Here is a 14,215-nt window from a genome sequence, read left to right as displayed (position 1 = left end):
TAATGTACACTTTAATGATCAATCTTACTAGTATCCACATATATAGCTTTTGTTAAAATTATTTTTTTTAAAAACCTGAAATTTCTTACACAATTATTGCTCAGTTAATTCCATGACATGAAACATTTTTCTAAAACATGTAAATGAAAATTTTCTAACATATTTAATGAATAAATGCTTTCATTCTTGAAAAACAAATTAGTTATCAGCTTGTATAACAATGTCATTTTCTTAAACTTTAAATTAGCAGGAAATTATATTTAATATATACATGTATTTTTTCTGCATATTTATTGTCATTGTTAATTGCTGTCTAGTTGGTTCCAACTCATAGCAACCCCATATAGGGTTTCCAAGGAGCAGTTGGTGTGTTTGAACTGTCAACCATGCAATTAAAATTGACCTTGCAGTCCAGTGCATTATCCCACAGTGCCACACCAGGACTCCTCAGGACTATGGCTAGATCATGTAAAATACATGATTAATGTTCATTATTATTACCATTATCAACTATCATCAAAGGAAATTTCATTGTGTGTCCGTATTACTCTGCTATATACAAATGGGGGGGGGGGCCTTGGTGGCATACTAGATCATGCACTGAGCCACTAACCACAGTAGCTCACTGAGCAGTTTGAATTCGCCATCCAGTCCACAGGAAAAAGAGGAGATTTCTGCTCCCATAAAGATTTACGTACAGTTTGAAACACAAGGTCGGTGGTTCAAACTCATCAGCCACTCCTTGGAATCCCTATACAGGATTTCTATGTGTCAGAGCCGACTTGATGGCACTTATCACAAACAACAAAGATTTACCTAAGACCACTAGGAGTCAGAATCAATTCAATAGAAGTGGATTTGGGTTGTTTGTGTGTGTGTGTGTGTTTGTGTGTGTGTGTGTGTATGCATGAATATTTTACATCTTATATAGTATGGGTTAGGGATGCTTAAGTAAGAGTTTAGCATAACCTACTAACCAAATTTTCAATTTCTTCTCAGCAACTTTGAAATTAAAGTACAAAATACATTAATTCAAATATTCTAGTTATTAATGTCTAAGTGAAGTTTTAAACCTCACAGGAGTAGAAAGTCTCACCTTTCTCTTGCAGAACAGCTGGCTGGCTCGAACCCACCTTGCTCCCATAAGTGGGGGTAGCTTTTAGAATTTAATAAAGACTATGTTTGCAGTTTGGTGAAAAAAAACCAAGACACTGATTAAGAGAAAGCTGTGATGCCATGCAGAACAAAATTTCCTAAGTGCTAGACCCCAGACTTGTCAGCATTCCACTGCAAAAGAGGATGGGTAGATAGAAAGTGGAACTCACCAGAATTACGTAAATCTCATTTTATTCATGAAGAAACATTCAAATATTCAGACACTTAGCAATACATGCAAAGATAGCTATGTCAATTTCTGTGTCATAGTTATTTTATTGGAGGTACATAATATGTAGTTTGCATTAATATGGTCTTAAGTATTCATAGTACAAAGGTCACCAAATCTTTTAATCACACACTTAAAAGTTATAGATATGAACTATTTATATTAATTATGATTAATCACACAAAGGATCATAATGTAATAGCTTTTCATTGTGGTTTATCTTTTGAATTTTCTATTATTTTATTCAAATGAAAGAGAGAGAAAAGTGAACTAGCTATGAATAAAATTCATCAGGAAAACATGACTTGCATTTCAAATAAAAAGAGTTAGAATTATCTTCATTGAATAGTTGAGTCAATATCAGAATTTATTTCATGCTTACAAAAAAAAATTAAAGATAAATACACCAGAGCTGACTATAGCAGTAGCCAAAACTTGAAACAGTATTGATTTATACATATTTTAGACTGCTTTCATGAATCACTTTTAATGTGAGAAATACTGAAATTTAAAGTCTTATTCAGAGAAAAATCCTAGCTATGTTTGTCTTGCATTTTCTGAGTCAATCTAATGAGATGGTAAGACTGGGAAAATTGTTTAGCTCTGTTCAATAGGGTTACAAAAATTAGGGAGTTCTTTCCAGGAAGTGAATTGAATGATCCAAATCACAGTGCTATTTCCTGTTTCATACTGTGCCCATTTAGTAAAGTTGAATTGGTCACCATGTTCTTAGCATTACTTTTCAGAGATGTCATCCTAACAGCAGAAGAACTGAATAAGTAGCTGGTGGATCTCTCTCGATAGGACTTCCTCCCACAGCAAAGCTGGCTGTTGAAATGCCTCCTGAAGCTTTCACTGAGTAGATAAAGAGCAAATGGATTGACACAAGAATTACAAAAGCTCAGAACCCGGGCAACCAAGGTGACAATCATATGGCCCAGCGATGGGTCAATCTCCTTATAGTTGAAAGACCGGTACATGTAGAGGATGTGATTTGGAAACCAGCAGAAGACAAAGCAGCCCACGAAGACCAGCACAATTTTAGCCAGGCGTTTCCGTGTCTCCATCTGAGGAAATAAGGAAACATTCAGGGGTTGAAACCCACCAGCAGTTCCTCAGAAACCTTATATAGGGTCGTGAAGAATCCAAACCAACTGACACCAACAGCAAGGTGAAAACAGAGCCATTCACATCTGACACTTATGAAAGGAATAATACTCATATAGCATCCAGATTCATGGAGAAATATATAAACTATACAGTTTCCTCATCAACATGGTGATTTTAACTGTTCATAATAGGCTATACTTAATCTATTTTGACTAAGAAATTCTTTTCTTTTTTTTTTTTTCTTTTTTTTTTTGATGGTTTATACAAGATTATGGAATCCTAATGTAGTGCTACAGGATAAACACATGGTTCAACCCACCATCTGCTCTTTGGAAACTCTATACAGAGTCTCTGTGTATTGGAACCCACATGAAGATGGCGCTAAAGAACAATAACATGCAGGATTACACAAGTGTTGAGTCAAGAACTAGCCACACTCTGACTGTAGGATTTATTTTAATCCACTTTTTGAAAAAACAAATAAATCATTTTTCAACATAATCTTCTAGCTTTTCAACACACTTTGTCCATCTGTCAACAAACTTTCAGGATTCCTTTATTTAAAAATGTTGTAGGCTGAGCTGTGAGCCACAAATGCACTGCTGCATCGTTTCTTCATCAGAGGTGAATCTTCATTCTCAAAGGGCTGCTTTCAGGGGACCAAACAGGTGAAAGTCTGATGGAGCAAGATCAGGACTATAGGGAGGATGCTTTAACACCTCAAAATGACGTTTTTTCAATGTCAACAATGTGGGCAGAAGTGTGTGGACGTGCATTGTCATGTAAAATCACAACACGCTTGGATAGTAGTCCTTTGCATTTAATTGGAACTTTAGGCTTCAGTTCTTCAGTGAGCATCTCACTGTAATGAGCACTGTTGATTTTGAACCTTTTTTCCTGAAAGTGTTTCAGTACTGACTCTTGAAAGTCACAGAACAGTGTAAGCCTCACGTTTGCAGCTGATGGTTGACTTCTGAGCTTTTTCTGGGTCAACAATTGAGGATGTTTCCATTGCATACGCTGACATTTTCTCCCAGGCTCCTTGTGATGCATTCATGTCTCCTCACCAGTAATGATTATTTTAGGAAATTTGTCTTTTGTTGAGTATCGGTCCAAATTTTGTTTGCAGATGCCCAAACACATCTGTTTACGCTCTTCCATGAGCTGTTTCAGTACTTATCTCGCATAAACTTTTCAAAACCCAAGTTTGCCATGGGTTATTTGATAGGCAGAGCCATGGCTGGTTTCCAAATGATTTTCCACATAGCCCACTGCCACGCATCTATTCGACAGAATCATTTCAAGTGCACACTCAATATTGTCATCAGCTGTGGACGTGGATGAGCATTGTAATGTAACCGAGTACAGATAATTTTTGGCTCACCTTCGCAGGATAAATTACTAAAATTTTTTTTAACCAATTGCTATCAAGTAAATTCTGAATTATGGCAACACCACATGTAACATAGTCGAACTGTTCCATAGGATTTTCATGGTTGTGGCATTTTTAGCATAAAATACTGGACTGATAAGCACAAGCTTGGCATTTCAAATCCATTAGCCACTCTTGGAAACCCTAGACAGGTCTATATGAGTTGGAACTCATACTTGGCACACAACAACAATAGTCTTTATGGGAGCAAATGACCATGCCTTTTTTTACCTATTGCCACTGGGTGGGTTCAAACTGTCACCCTTTAGGTTAGTTGTTATTGTTAAGTGCCCATCAAATTGGTTCAGACTCATAGTGACTCTGTCTAGGGTTTTGTAGGAATAGCTGGTGGGTGGATTTTAACTGCCAACTTTGTGCTTAGAAGTCCAGTGCTAATTTTACATCTTCACAAATCATTTGTGCAACATAGGCACCTTATTAATAAATGGCTATGGTCTCACAAGGAGTCCTGTCGTGGTTCTGTAGGATAAGCACTGGACCACAAAATACGTTATACAATCAGCAGCTCAGTCACGAGCAGCTCCTTGGAAACCCTATACAGGGTCGTTATGAGCCGGAACCAACTCAACAGCACTTAACAGCAACAATAGCAACATGGTTCCACATTTCAAAATCATCAGCTTAACAAATTGCTTCCTTACTTTTAATGATTATCCCTTTTGAAGTCTTGCAAACACTTTTGCTATAAATACAAATTTTTTTCTATTTTTATTAATTTCAGTGACTGAATATTCAAGCTTTAAATAAAAAAAAATAGGAGAGCTTTAAATAGAAAAAAAATAGATCTATTAAAATAGGGCATGACTTATTACACACACACCAAAACAAAACAAAACAAAAAAACCTTGAGGTTTATTCTCCTGACTCGTATAAATCAAAAGGATCTGCTGTAAATGTCAATCCTATAAAAAGTATGTTGTTGTTGTTGTCAGGTGCCATTGACTCGGAACCGACTCATAGCAACCCCATGCACAGCAGAATGAAACAATGTCCGATCCTGGGCCAACCTCACTACCGCTGCCACACTTGAGTCCATCAATGATGCCACCTGGCCAATCCATCTCGTTAGGGGTCTTCCTCTTTTCCTCTGACCCTCCACCTTACCAAGCATGACATCCTTCTCCAGCGACTGTTTCCTCCTGACAATATGTCCAAAGTATGAGAGACGAAGCTTAGCCATCCTAGCCTCCAAGGAGCACTCTGGCTGCATTTCTAAACAGATCTATTGGTTCTTTTGGCAGTCCATGGCACTTTCAGTATTCTCCTCCAACACCACAACTCAAAGGCATCAATTCTTCTATGATCTTCCTTATTCACTGTCCAGCTTTCGCATCCATATGAGGCTATTGAAAACACAATGGCCTGGGTCAGGCACACCTTAGTCCTCAAGCTGACATCTCTGCTCTTCAATACTTTAAAAAGTTCCTGTGCAGCAGATTTGCCCAATGCAATACGTCGTCTGATCTCTTGACTGCTGCTTCCGCGAGTGTTGATAGTTGATCCAAGAAGAATGAAGTCCTTGACAGCTTCCATCTTTTCTCCATTGATAAAAATGTTGTTTATTGGTCCAGTGGTGAGGATTTTTGTTTTCTTGCATTGAGATGTAATCCATACGAAAGGCTGTGCTCTTTGATGTTCATCAGTAAATGTTTCAAGTCCTCTTCACTTTCAGCAAGCAAAAAATATGTTAGGTGACCTTTAAAAATAAAAATACATTTTCTATTTTTTTTTTCATAAAATTTGTATAATATATTAACTTTTATTAAAAAAAAGTCTTCAAGAATGTGATAGACAATTCAAAAATTGAATATTAATATTTTGCTTCTAAAGAGCATTTATTAGCACCTGGCTGGTGGCTGTGTGTCGTGGAGTTGGTTCTGACTCATAGCGACTGTGTACAGGGTTTCCGAGGCTGTAAATCTTTACAGGAGCAGAAAGCCTCATCTTTCTCCCGCAGAATGGCTGGTAGTTTCGAACTGCTGAACTTGAGGTTCACAGCCCGATTCGTAACCACTACACTACCAGAGCTCCTAGAGGCCATACTTAGCCCTTACTTGTCTAACTTGTTTCAATACTTAAATAATGCACTACAAATCTTGAACAGATAATTTATCAAAACACATTGAGAGTTGTTGTTATTAGGTGCCATCCAGTCGGTATGGACTCATAGCAACCTAATGCGCTTCAGAATGAAACATTACCCGATCCTGGGCCAACTTCACTACTGTTGCCACGCTTGAGCCCACTGTTGCTGCCACTTTGTCAATCTATCTCACTGGGGGTCTTTCTCTTTTTCTCTGACCCTCCACCTTACGAAACATGATATCCTTCTCCAGCTACTGGTCCCTCTGGATATCATGTCCAAAGTATGAGAGACGAAGTTTGGCCATCCTGGCCTCCAAGGAGCACTCTGGCTACACTTCTTCCAACACAGATCTGTTTGTTCTTTTGGCAGCCCATGACACTTTCAATATTCTCCCCCAATACCATAACTCAAAAGCATCAATTTTTTAGTGGGAAACACAGTATTTCCTGAGCTAAAACTACCTGTTTTTGTTATTGTTAAGTGCCATTGAGTTGGTTCAGTTCCAAAGTGACCCTGCATGGGGTTTCCAAGGAGTAGCTGGTGGGTTTGAACTGTCTATCTTGTAACTCTTTGTCCAGTGCTAATCTTCCAGTGCCACACCAGAATTCTTTCTCTGGTGGAAACCTGACACTATGATCTTTAGTCAACCTTTAGGTCTGGAACTTAACTCACCCCCATGGCTCAATTTACAGTCAAGTAAGAGATTGGGACAACAATGTTAGTGAGGTACCCACAACATAGAATTGTCAACCATCCAAGACCAAAACAATATTTACTACCCAAGGACAAAATTCAGAGGGGTGGGGGGGAAAGAAGGAATGGAAACAATAAATAAGGATGAAATGGGTAAGTGATGTTACACTGAGAGGAATGTGATTTGTTTAATGTCAAACTGATGATCTACTTGGTAAACCTTCACTCAATTCACAATAAAAAGTTAAAAGAAAAAGAAAGCAATGACTCAAATACCCAAACTGGGATACATGTTGGATTGCCAAGTTCTAAATAGAATAACTTGATATTTATTATAAAGCATAGTGGCAACATATGGCATTTCCATGAGTTGGAATTAACTCAACAATAATGACAAGATTGTTGTTTTGTTCTTTAGTGTTGTATGAGTTGGTCATTTGGTTCCCATTATATCAGATACTTTGATACAAGCTATTAATGCATCTAACCATGACTTTCAAGATTAATTGTTCTTTAAAGCAGATGGGGATATCTAATGCAACTGAACTTCTGCCCATGAAGGCTAGTTCTCACCCAAGAACCTTCACATGGTATCTGAGAAGAGATTTTTTTTTTTTTTTCCTTTAGACTGAGGACCGGGCACTCATAACTTCCTCTCACCTACAGAATCTTTAGAAGTAGTTCCTCTCCTGGAGTGTACAAAATAAACAACTTGGAACTTTGTTGTTGTTAAGTGCTGTGGAGTCGATTCCACTCATAGTAACCCTGTGGAGGGTTTCCGAGGATGTAAAACTTTACAGGAACAGAAAGCCTCATATTTCTCCCATGGAACAGCTGGTAGCTTTGAATTGCTGATGTTGACATTAGCAGCCCGACTTGTAACCACTACACTACCAGAGCTGTGTATATGGTTTACAAAGAGTGGCTGGTGAGTTTAAATTGCCAAGCTTCTGGTTGAAACTGACCTGCGGGCCAGTGCTTATTCTGTAGCACCAGGAAGAGCATTTCAGCCTATTAGTGGATTCACACCATTGCTTTTATCTGAAATTAGTATTGTATATGATTTAATAGGGATCCTGGTGGGGCACTGTGGGTTAATGCACCAGACTGCAAAGCCATTGAATGGCAAGGTCACCAGCTCACCAGCTGCTCCTCAGAAACCCTATACAGGGTCACTATGGGTCGGAACCAACTCAACGGCACTTAAAAACAACAACAATGATTTAATAAAGAAAGAATAAAGAATATATTGCTGCTTTTAAATTAATACATAATCTTTATAAAGTTAGAAAGCTGAGTTAGACTAAATATACTTCTTCAGCACCAACTCAACTTTTATCAAAGTCTCTCAGTTTGGCAGCCCCCTCAACACCCCAATCCCAGATCCCATGCAATGCCCTAGCGTTCTCTCCTGCTGCCGCCTTCTTCCAGCCTCCCTGCTATCTCTAGTGGGCTAATGGGAGAAGAACAAGTAGTTAAATTTATACTTAAAATGAGATGAAAATTTGCTTTATTGTGTTGATTACACTTAATGAAAAATATTCAAAGACAATAATTTCTAATGATGTAATTTCAGGCCTTGTCACAGGCTGAGACAAGAAAAAGGCTGGACCAGAGCTACATACCGCACACTAGAAATTTCCCAACATGCCCTACAGTTAAGGCCAATGCAGACCCCAGGGAAACCTGTGACTCTACTATAACCCTCCATTGCATTCATGACCCATGAAATAAAACAAAAATAATTGCAATTGTTGGGCCAAACCACTGTCCTACACATGCACACGCATGCACACACACACACCTATATGCTTACCTGTTTTTTGGTATGCTCATTGTATTCTCCAGGAAGATTGTGTACACTTTTAATTAAGGTCTTTGCTATATGATAATAATAAACACTAATAACAACAAGTGGTATAAGGAAATAGACCAAGAAGATAAGCACTGAGTGAATCTTTGGGTGTAACTCATCTGTCTGAGGGTAGGGGATGCATGCTGTGAAGCTGCCATTTTCTAGGCTTCCAATTTGAGTCACTTCAGAAAACACGGCTTCAGGAACTGCCAACAGCACAGACACTACCCAAATAGCCACGGCCTTCATACAGGTCCACATCACTGCCCCCGAGGTCTGGATGTCCATGGGGTTTACAATCGCTCTGTACCTAGGAATAAAATGTTTCCGATTACTCTCTTCAAAAGAAAAACAAAACTTATTAGTTATCTAGTGCTGCTATAACAGAAATACTACAAGCCAGTGTCTTTAACAAACGGAAATGTATTTGTTCACATTTTGGGTGTCTGGAAGTCTGAATTCAGGGCACTGGTTCTAGGTTTCTCTCTGTGTCCTCTCTGGGACAAGTCCTTGTTTCCCGTCAGCTTCTTTTCCTTGGTAATCACGGGGATCTTTCCCCATCTGTCCTTATATCTAAAGAGAGAGTGGCTTAAATAATGCCCAGCATTCATTAGTACTGTCTAGTGCCATAGTAAAATTCCTCGATTACTAAATGGGATTATAGCCACAAGTATAGTAGGATTTACAGCACATGTTTCAAGGGGACACAGTTCAATCTATAACATTTATTGAAAGAGAGATTCCAACCAACCAACAACAAATTGCCAATTGTCATGAAGTAGACTCAGATCCATGGTGGCCCCATGTGTGACAGAGTAGAGCTGCACTCCATCAGGTTTGCAGTGACTGATTGTTCAAATGTAGATGCATCACCAGACTTTCCTTCTGAGACACCACTGGGTTGACCTCTAACCTATCTGTGTTTAGCACTTGAGTGTGTTAACCTTTTCAAATGCTCCGTTATCCTCTGGCTGTAGGATACGGATGGAAGACCTAAGGTCCTGGATTCCTCTCTCTAACTCTATGCTATATATAATCAGCACTGTGTTGTTATTATTTTAAGTGCCATTGAGTCAATTCCAACTCATAGCAACCCTGTATAGTGTTTCTGAGAATCAGCTGGTGATCTTGAACTGCCAACCTTGAGGATCAAACTGATCATGCAGTCCAGCGTATTAACCCATAGCGCCACACCAAGACTCTGAATCAGCACAGTAGGCAAGAAGAAAGAGTAAAATGTTTTCATTTGAAACAAATACAACAGAGAATATAGAAATACTTTAAATAAGCTACTTAATTTGAACAATCAAAAAAAAGTACATTTTTTCACAATAATAACAAACAACAAAACTCTATCAAGATAAAAGCAAAACAAAAAACTAAAGTATCACTATCACCATTTCAAATCAGGCAATGTCCCTCCCCCAGCCATGCTGATTATAATATGCCTCCAAAGTCAACTCTGTCAACCTAGAAAACCAAAAAATCTCACTGCCATCAAGTTGATCCCAATGCACAGCGACTCTATAGGAATGAACTTAACTGCTCCTTAGGGTTTCTGAGACTGCAAATCCTTAGAAGCAGATCACCTCATCTTTCTCCCAAGGGACAGGTGGTTGGTTTGAACGGCCAACTTTCCTTTTAGGAGCCCAGCACTTAATTCACACTGTCGCCAGGGCTCCTTTGTCAACTTGGAGTAGATATACGATCTTTCCTAAGGATGTATTAGTTGAAAGTCCTCAAAACAGCTTGAAATGTCAGGAATCATAATCAAATACCATAAAGTATTACCCATATCACCTTTTAGCCATACAAAGCAAGGTGGTTTAAGACCCAAGGTAGATTTATAATTATTGAATTTTTCTTCACTCTTGGCTACTTTGCTTTAAGTTTAAAGAATCAGTCTGATGTTAATTAAGAAAGACCATTCATAATTTTCTTTTTCTTGGAAATGTAATAATCTGGCTTAATGGTGAAAGGCAAAGGCTTTAAACTTGATTCAAGTCCTAGCTCCATTATTTACTAAGTGTAAGACATGAAAATGCCACTTAATTTTAAGCCTTGTATTTCTTTACTTTAAAAAGGTAATAATAATAATAATACCCTCACACAAAAATCTTAGCACAATTCTAAATGCAATTCATCTTATAGATGTTTCAAATCCACATGAAATCAAAACATTAGGTAAAATAAAATATTAGGAGATCATGGGACTAATCCACATGTGATTGCTATTTTCTAGAAGAAAAATAGAAATGGAGACAATATGCAAATATCACAACATGTTTTCAAACAATTCAAGTGAATACTTGAATGCATCACCAGTGACTCAGATTTCTCAATTTGTATTTTGAAAACACACTCTGATAGTCAAAGGTAGTCAGATGGACCAAGCAATCAGAAGAAGCAACCCATTTTTCTCTATTGTGATTAATACTTAAGTATCCATGCTCTAGGAGTTCTGGTGCTGTGCTGTGGGTTGATGTGCCAGTCTGCAAAGCCATTTGAACTGCAAGGTCGGTGGTTTAAGCTCACTAGCTGCTCCTCGGAAACCCTATACAGGGTCGCTATGGGTCAGAACCGATTCAACAGCACTTCGCAACAACAACAACAACAACAACATCCATGCTCTATTCATAAAGGGCATAGTAACATATGAAATTAAGAAATTCAGTAACAATATGAGGATCAGCATTTCCTTTGACCTTGCTCGGGACGTTTTTACCAATGTGCCTCCATAGCAGTAAATTGAGAAGATTAGTATGAAATAAACTCAAGCTTTGGGTCTTTCTACTGGCACCTTTTTTAAAAGGAAAATGTAATAATCATAATTGCAACTATTTTAGTGATAGCTATTCATTGAGTTTAATTCTAATAATTAAAATAGAAGTATCTTAATTTCTTGTTAAAACAGGTCCCATAAAAAGGGCAGTTCAACTAAAAAGTCACATATGACTTATTAAATTCATATAATTTTTAAGTAATGGAAATAATATCATGTCAACAAAATCAGATTCCTAACACAATAAGCATCTAATTTTCAGAATGTGGTTTTAGAGAGTATATTGCACAAATTAAAAAATTAATAGTGTACAGTTAAAAAAGACAATAGCTCTCAACTTCCCATTAAATATCTTCTGTCCTGCCAAAGTAAAAAAAAAAAAAAAAAAAAAAGGCATTACTGCAAATATCAGGAAACTCAGAATGAGACTAGTTTTTTTATTAATAATTTAGTATGTAAATTAAAGAGGAGGAGCATCATCACCACTATAATTATCCAAGTTGCATTGTTTTTCTACATAGTGTGAAATCAATCTTTCCAAGGGAATTAGCAGAAACTCAATGCAATTGTGCCTAACCCTACATTTTATCCCCCACCCCAACCCAGACATTCTCTCCAGCCTCAGTGCCCTGAAGTATGATTATAGCTTGGAGTAATGGCACTGAACCAGGAATCAAGAGGCTTGGAGTTTTCTCCCAACTCTGCCAAGGAAACCCACATTCCCTGGGCCTCGATGTTCTCCCCTGGAAATGACACACTTGAGCTAGTTGATCTGCAAGGTAGAATAATGGATATTGCACACCCTTAAAATATATGAAAAGCAAATTTACTATCAAAATTCTTGATATTTTTAGAGTGTTGTTTTACGGTATTAAAATGTGATACCTACCTATAAGTGGAAAAGGGCATATCACTTAACTATAGCTATTAAGTAAGAAAAATGTATAAAATCATCTGTCTGAAGAAAATATATTATGCTAAATGTCTTCCTTTCAAAAGTATTAGAATTTAATTAATATATGTAAATGAATTTTCTCCTGTTTGAGAAAAAAGATCAAAACAAGACAATTCCATAATATTAAGATAGTCATTCTTACCCATTAGATTATTATCCCACTAAATAAGGAAAGGACAGTTCTAAGGTCTGAGGCACACACTAAAAGCTACTACATGATAGCTGCATTATTGCTCACTGTTCTACAACTTTTCTTTGCAACAAAGTAAAGATGCAAATAAAAATTCACAAAGTGGGAGAAGGGTTTGCAGGGCCACTAAGATATGCCAATTTTAATACTACTTTCACTCTAAGGCAGGTTTTATTGTTGATTTTGTAGTTTTGTAATACCTCTCCACCATAATTTTTCCTAACTTCACATTCCAGTCTGTTTTAATTCATTTCACTCTTATTCCTTCTTTCCCCCTCTCCTTCCAAGGCTTTTCCTTATTTACTCCCTCCTCTCTGTCTAGGTGCATCCTTCCCCGGGCCCTTCTCCATCACTATGCTGAATCCTTACCTGTCCGCGCTGAGGGCCGTGAGAGTGAACACAGAAACCCCCACGGAGGTGAGTTGGATGACTGGTATCAGTTTGCAGCCCACCTCCCCAAATATCCACTCATCAAAGAAGTAGCGAGAGGCGTCCACCGGGACACAGGTGAGCAGCAGCAACACGTCCCCTGCGGCCAGGTTAGAGATGAAGATGTTGGGGACACTCCTCATGGCGCTGTTGGTGATGAAGATTTTCACCAGTATGATGTTGCCCAACAAGCCCACCGTGATGATGAGCAGGTAGAGGGATGGGATAACACAGCGGACTACTAACTCCGCAGTGGTCCCGTCAGGAAGCATCGGGAGATCCCTCTCTGACAACCCCATAATGAAGTCACTGTGATTGGCGCCCGTGGTCAGAGAAAAGTTGGCAAGAGACCTGGGAGGCATAACCTCCGTTTCAGAAAAGTCCTTTGGAGTTTTCATGCGTCCAGGTGCCCTGAGATGTGCACCGCACACGGCTTAGGTTTAATCGATTTCTTTCTGATCCCGGCAAGTTTACTGCCCCGGGGAAACGCGCCACGCTGCCGCCTTTCGAAGAGAACAGGGACTGGTGAGGTGTCTGTCCAAGCACTCAGGTGTTCCAGTTCTGCAAAGGGAGCGTTGGTGACGTTTGGTTACAAATTTACACGCACACACACACAAAGTCAAAGGAGTTTTGCGTCTTTGTTCCCTCATGCAACATTTGTTCTTGTTTATATCGGGAAACAGTCAATTGGTGAGCAAAGATCTTTCCCTCTGAGATTAAGAAAGTACCTGCGGTATTGTTGGCCTCAAGGAGCGGAAGTCATCCTGGCGCTGTCCAGCGCATCGCCGCTGAAACACAGGGCACTAGCTAGGAACCACTGGCAGTTGGCAGCTTTCCTCTAATTTCTGCAGTTCCTGGTGTATCGTGAGGAACTGATGGGAAACTGAATCCTCCCTATCACACTGCGTCCCTATATCCATCCGTCCTTACCCGCCTCCAAGCGGGAGGAGCCCCAGGCAAGAGTTTGTGAACCTCATAGAATTAAGGGGCTGAGCTGGCAAGTCCCTAGTGTAGAAACATTCAGTTTAGGAAAGAGAACAAGTGACACATTATGAAGGAAATGAATGAAATCCCCTCGTCACTCTTCTTCCTATGATCCACTTTCTTCACTCCAGATATGGAAACTCCTACCTACAACTGGCATATTTTTTTCTAACACATTTTATCAAAATATAACCTGCATAAAATGTGTAATAACAGCTAAATGCACACAGCTCAATCTAACCACCATCAAAACCAAATATCTAACAACATTGTCCAAAAATAACCACTTATCTG

The 14,215-nt window shown here is 38.7% G+C and overlaps 1 protein-coding gene across 1 annotated transcript; it reads right to left on the bottom strand.

Annotated features, from left to right (window-relative positions):
* Nucleotides 1-2,015: 2,015 nt before the first annotated feature.
* NMBR (neuromedin B receptor) lies at nucleotides 2,016-13,424 on the bottom strand. Its single transcript, XM_006834616.1, has 3 exons — nucleotides 12,878-13,424; nucleotides 8,543-8,891; nucleotides 2,016-2,451 (listed from the first exon to the last, which is right to left on the bottom strand). Exons 1-3 carry the CDS (start codon nucleotides 13,333-13,335, stop codon nucleotides 2,050-2,052), a joined length of 1,209 nt encoding a protein of 402 aa, XP_006834679.1. The 5' UTR covers nucleotides 13,336-13,424; the 3' UTR covers nucleotides 2,016-2,049.
* Between the last annotated feature and the right edge of the window lie 791 nt (nucleotides 13,425-14,215).

Source organism: Chrysochloris asiatica, unplaced genomic scaffold, assembly GCF_000296735.1.
Source record: "Chrysochloris asiatica unplaced genomic scaffold, ChrAsi1.0 scaffold00013, whole genome shotgun sequence".
In the NCBI taxonomy this organism is placed as follows: Eukaryota; Metazoa; Chordata; class Mammalia; order Afrosoricida; family Chrysochloridae; genus Chrysochloris; species Chrysochloris asiatica.
The sequence above is the reverse complement of the archived record's forward strand: the minus strand, read 5'-3'. Positions and strand labels throughout refer to the sequence as shown.

What these genes read in the sequence shown, in the direction of transcription:
- NMBR (XM_006834616.1), bottom strand. Translation starts at nt 13,335, where the DNA reads ATGAAAACTCCAAAGGACTTTTCTGAAACGGAGGTTATGCCTCCCAGG. An exon ending in ACGGCCCTCAGCGCGGACAG is followed by an intron (nt 8,892 to 12,877) that starts GTAAGGATTCAG and finishes TTTTATTCCTAG; the next exon opens with GTACAGAGCGATTGTAAACC. An exon ending in ATGAGCATACCAAAAAACAG is followed by an intron (nt 2,452 to 8,542) that starts GTAAGCATATAG and finishes TTATTTCCTCAG; the next exon opens with ATGGAGACACGGAAACGCCT.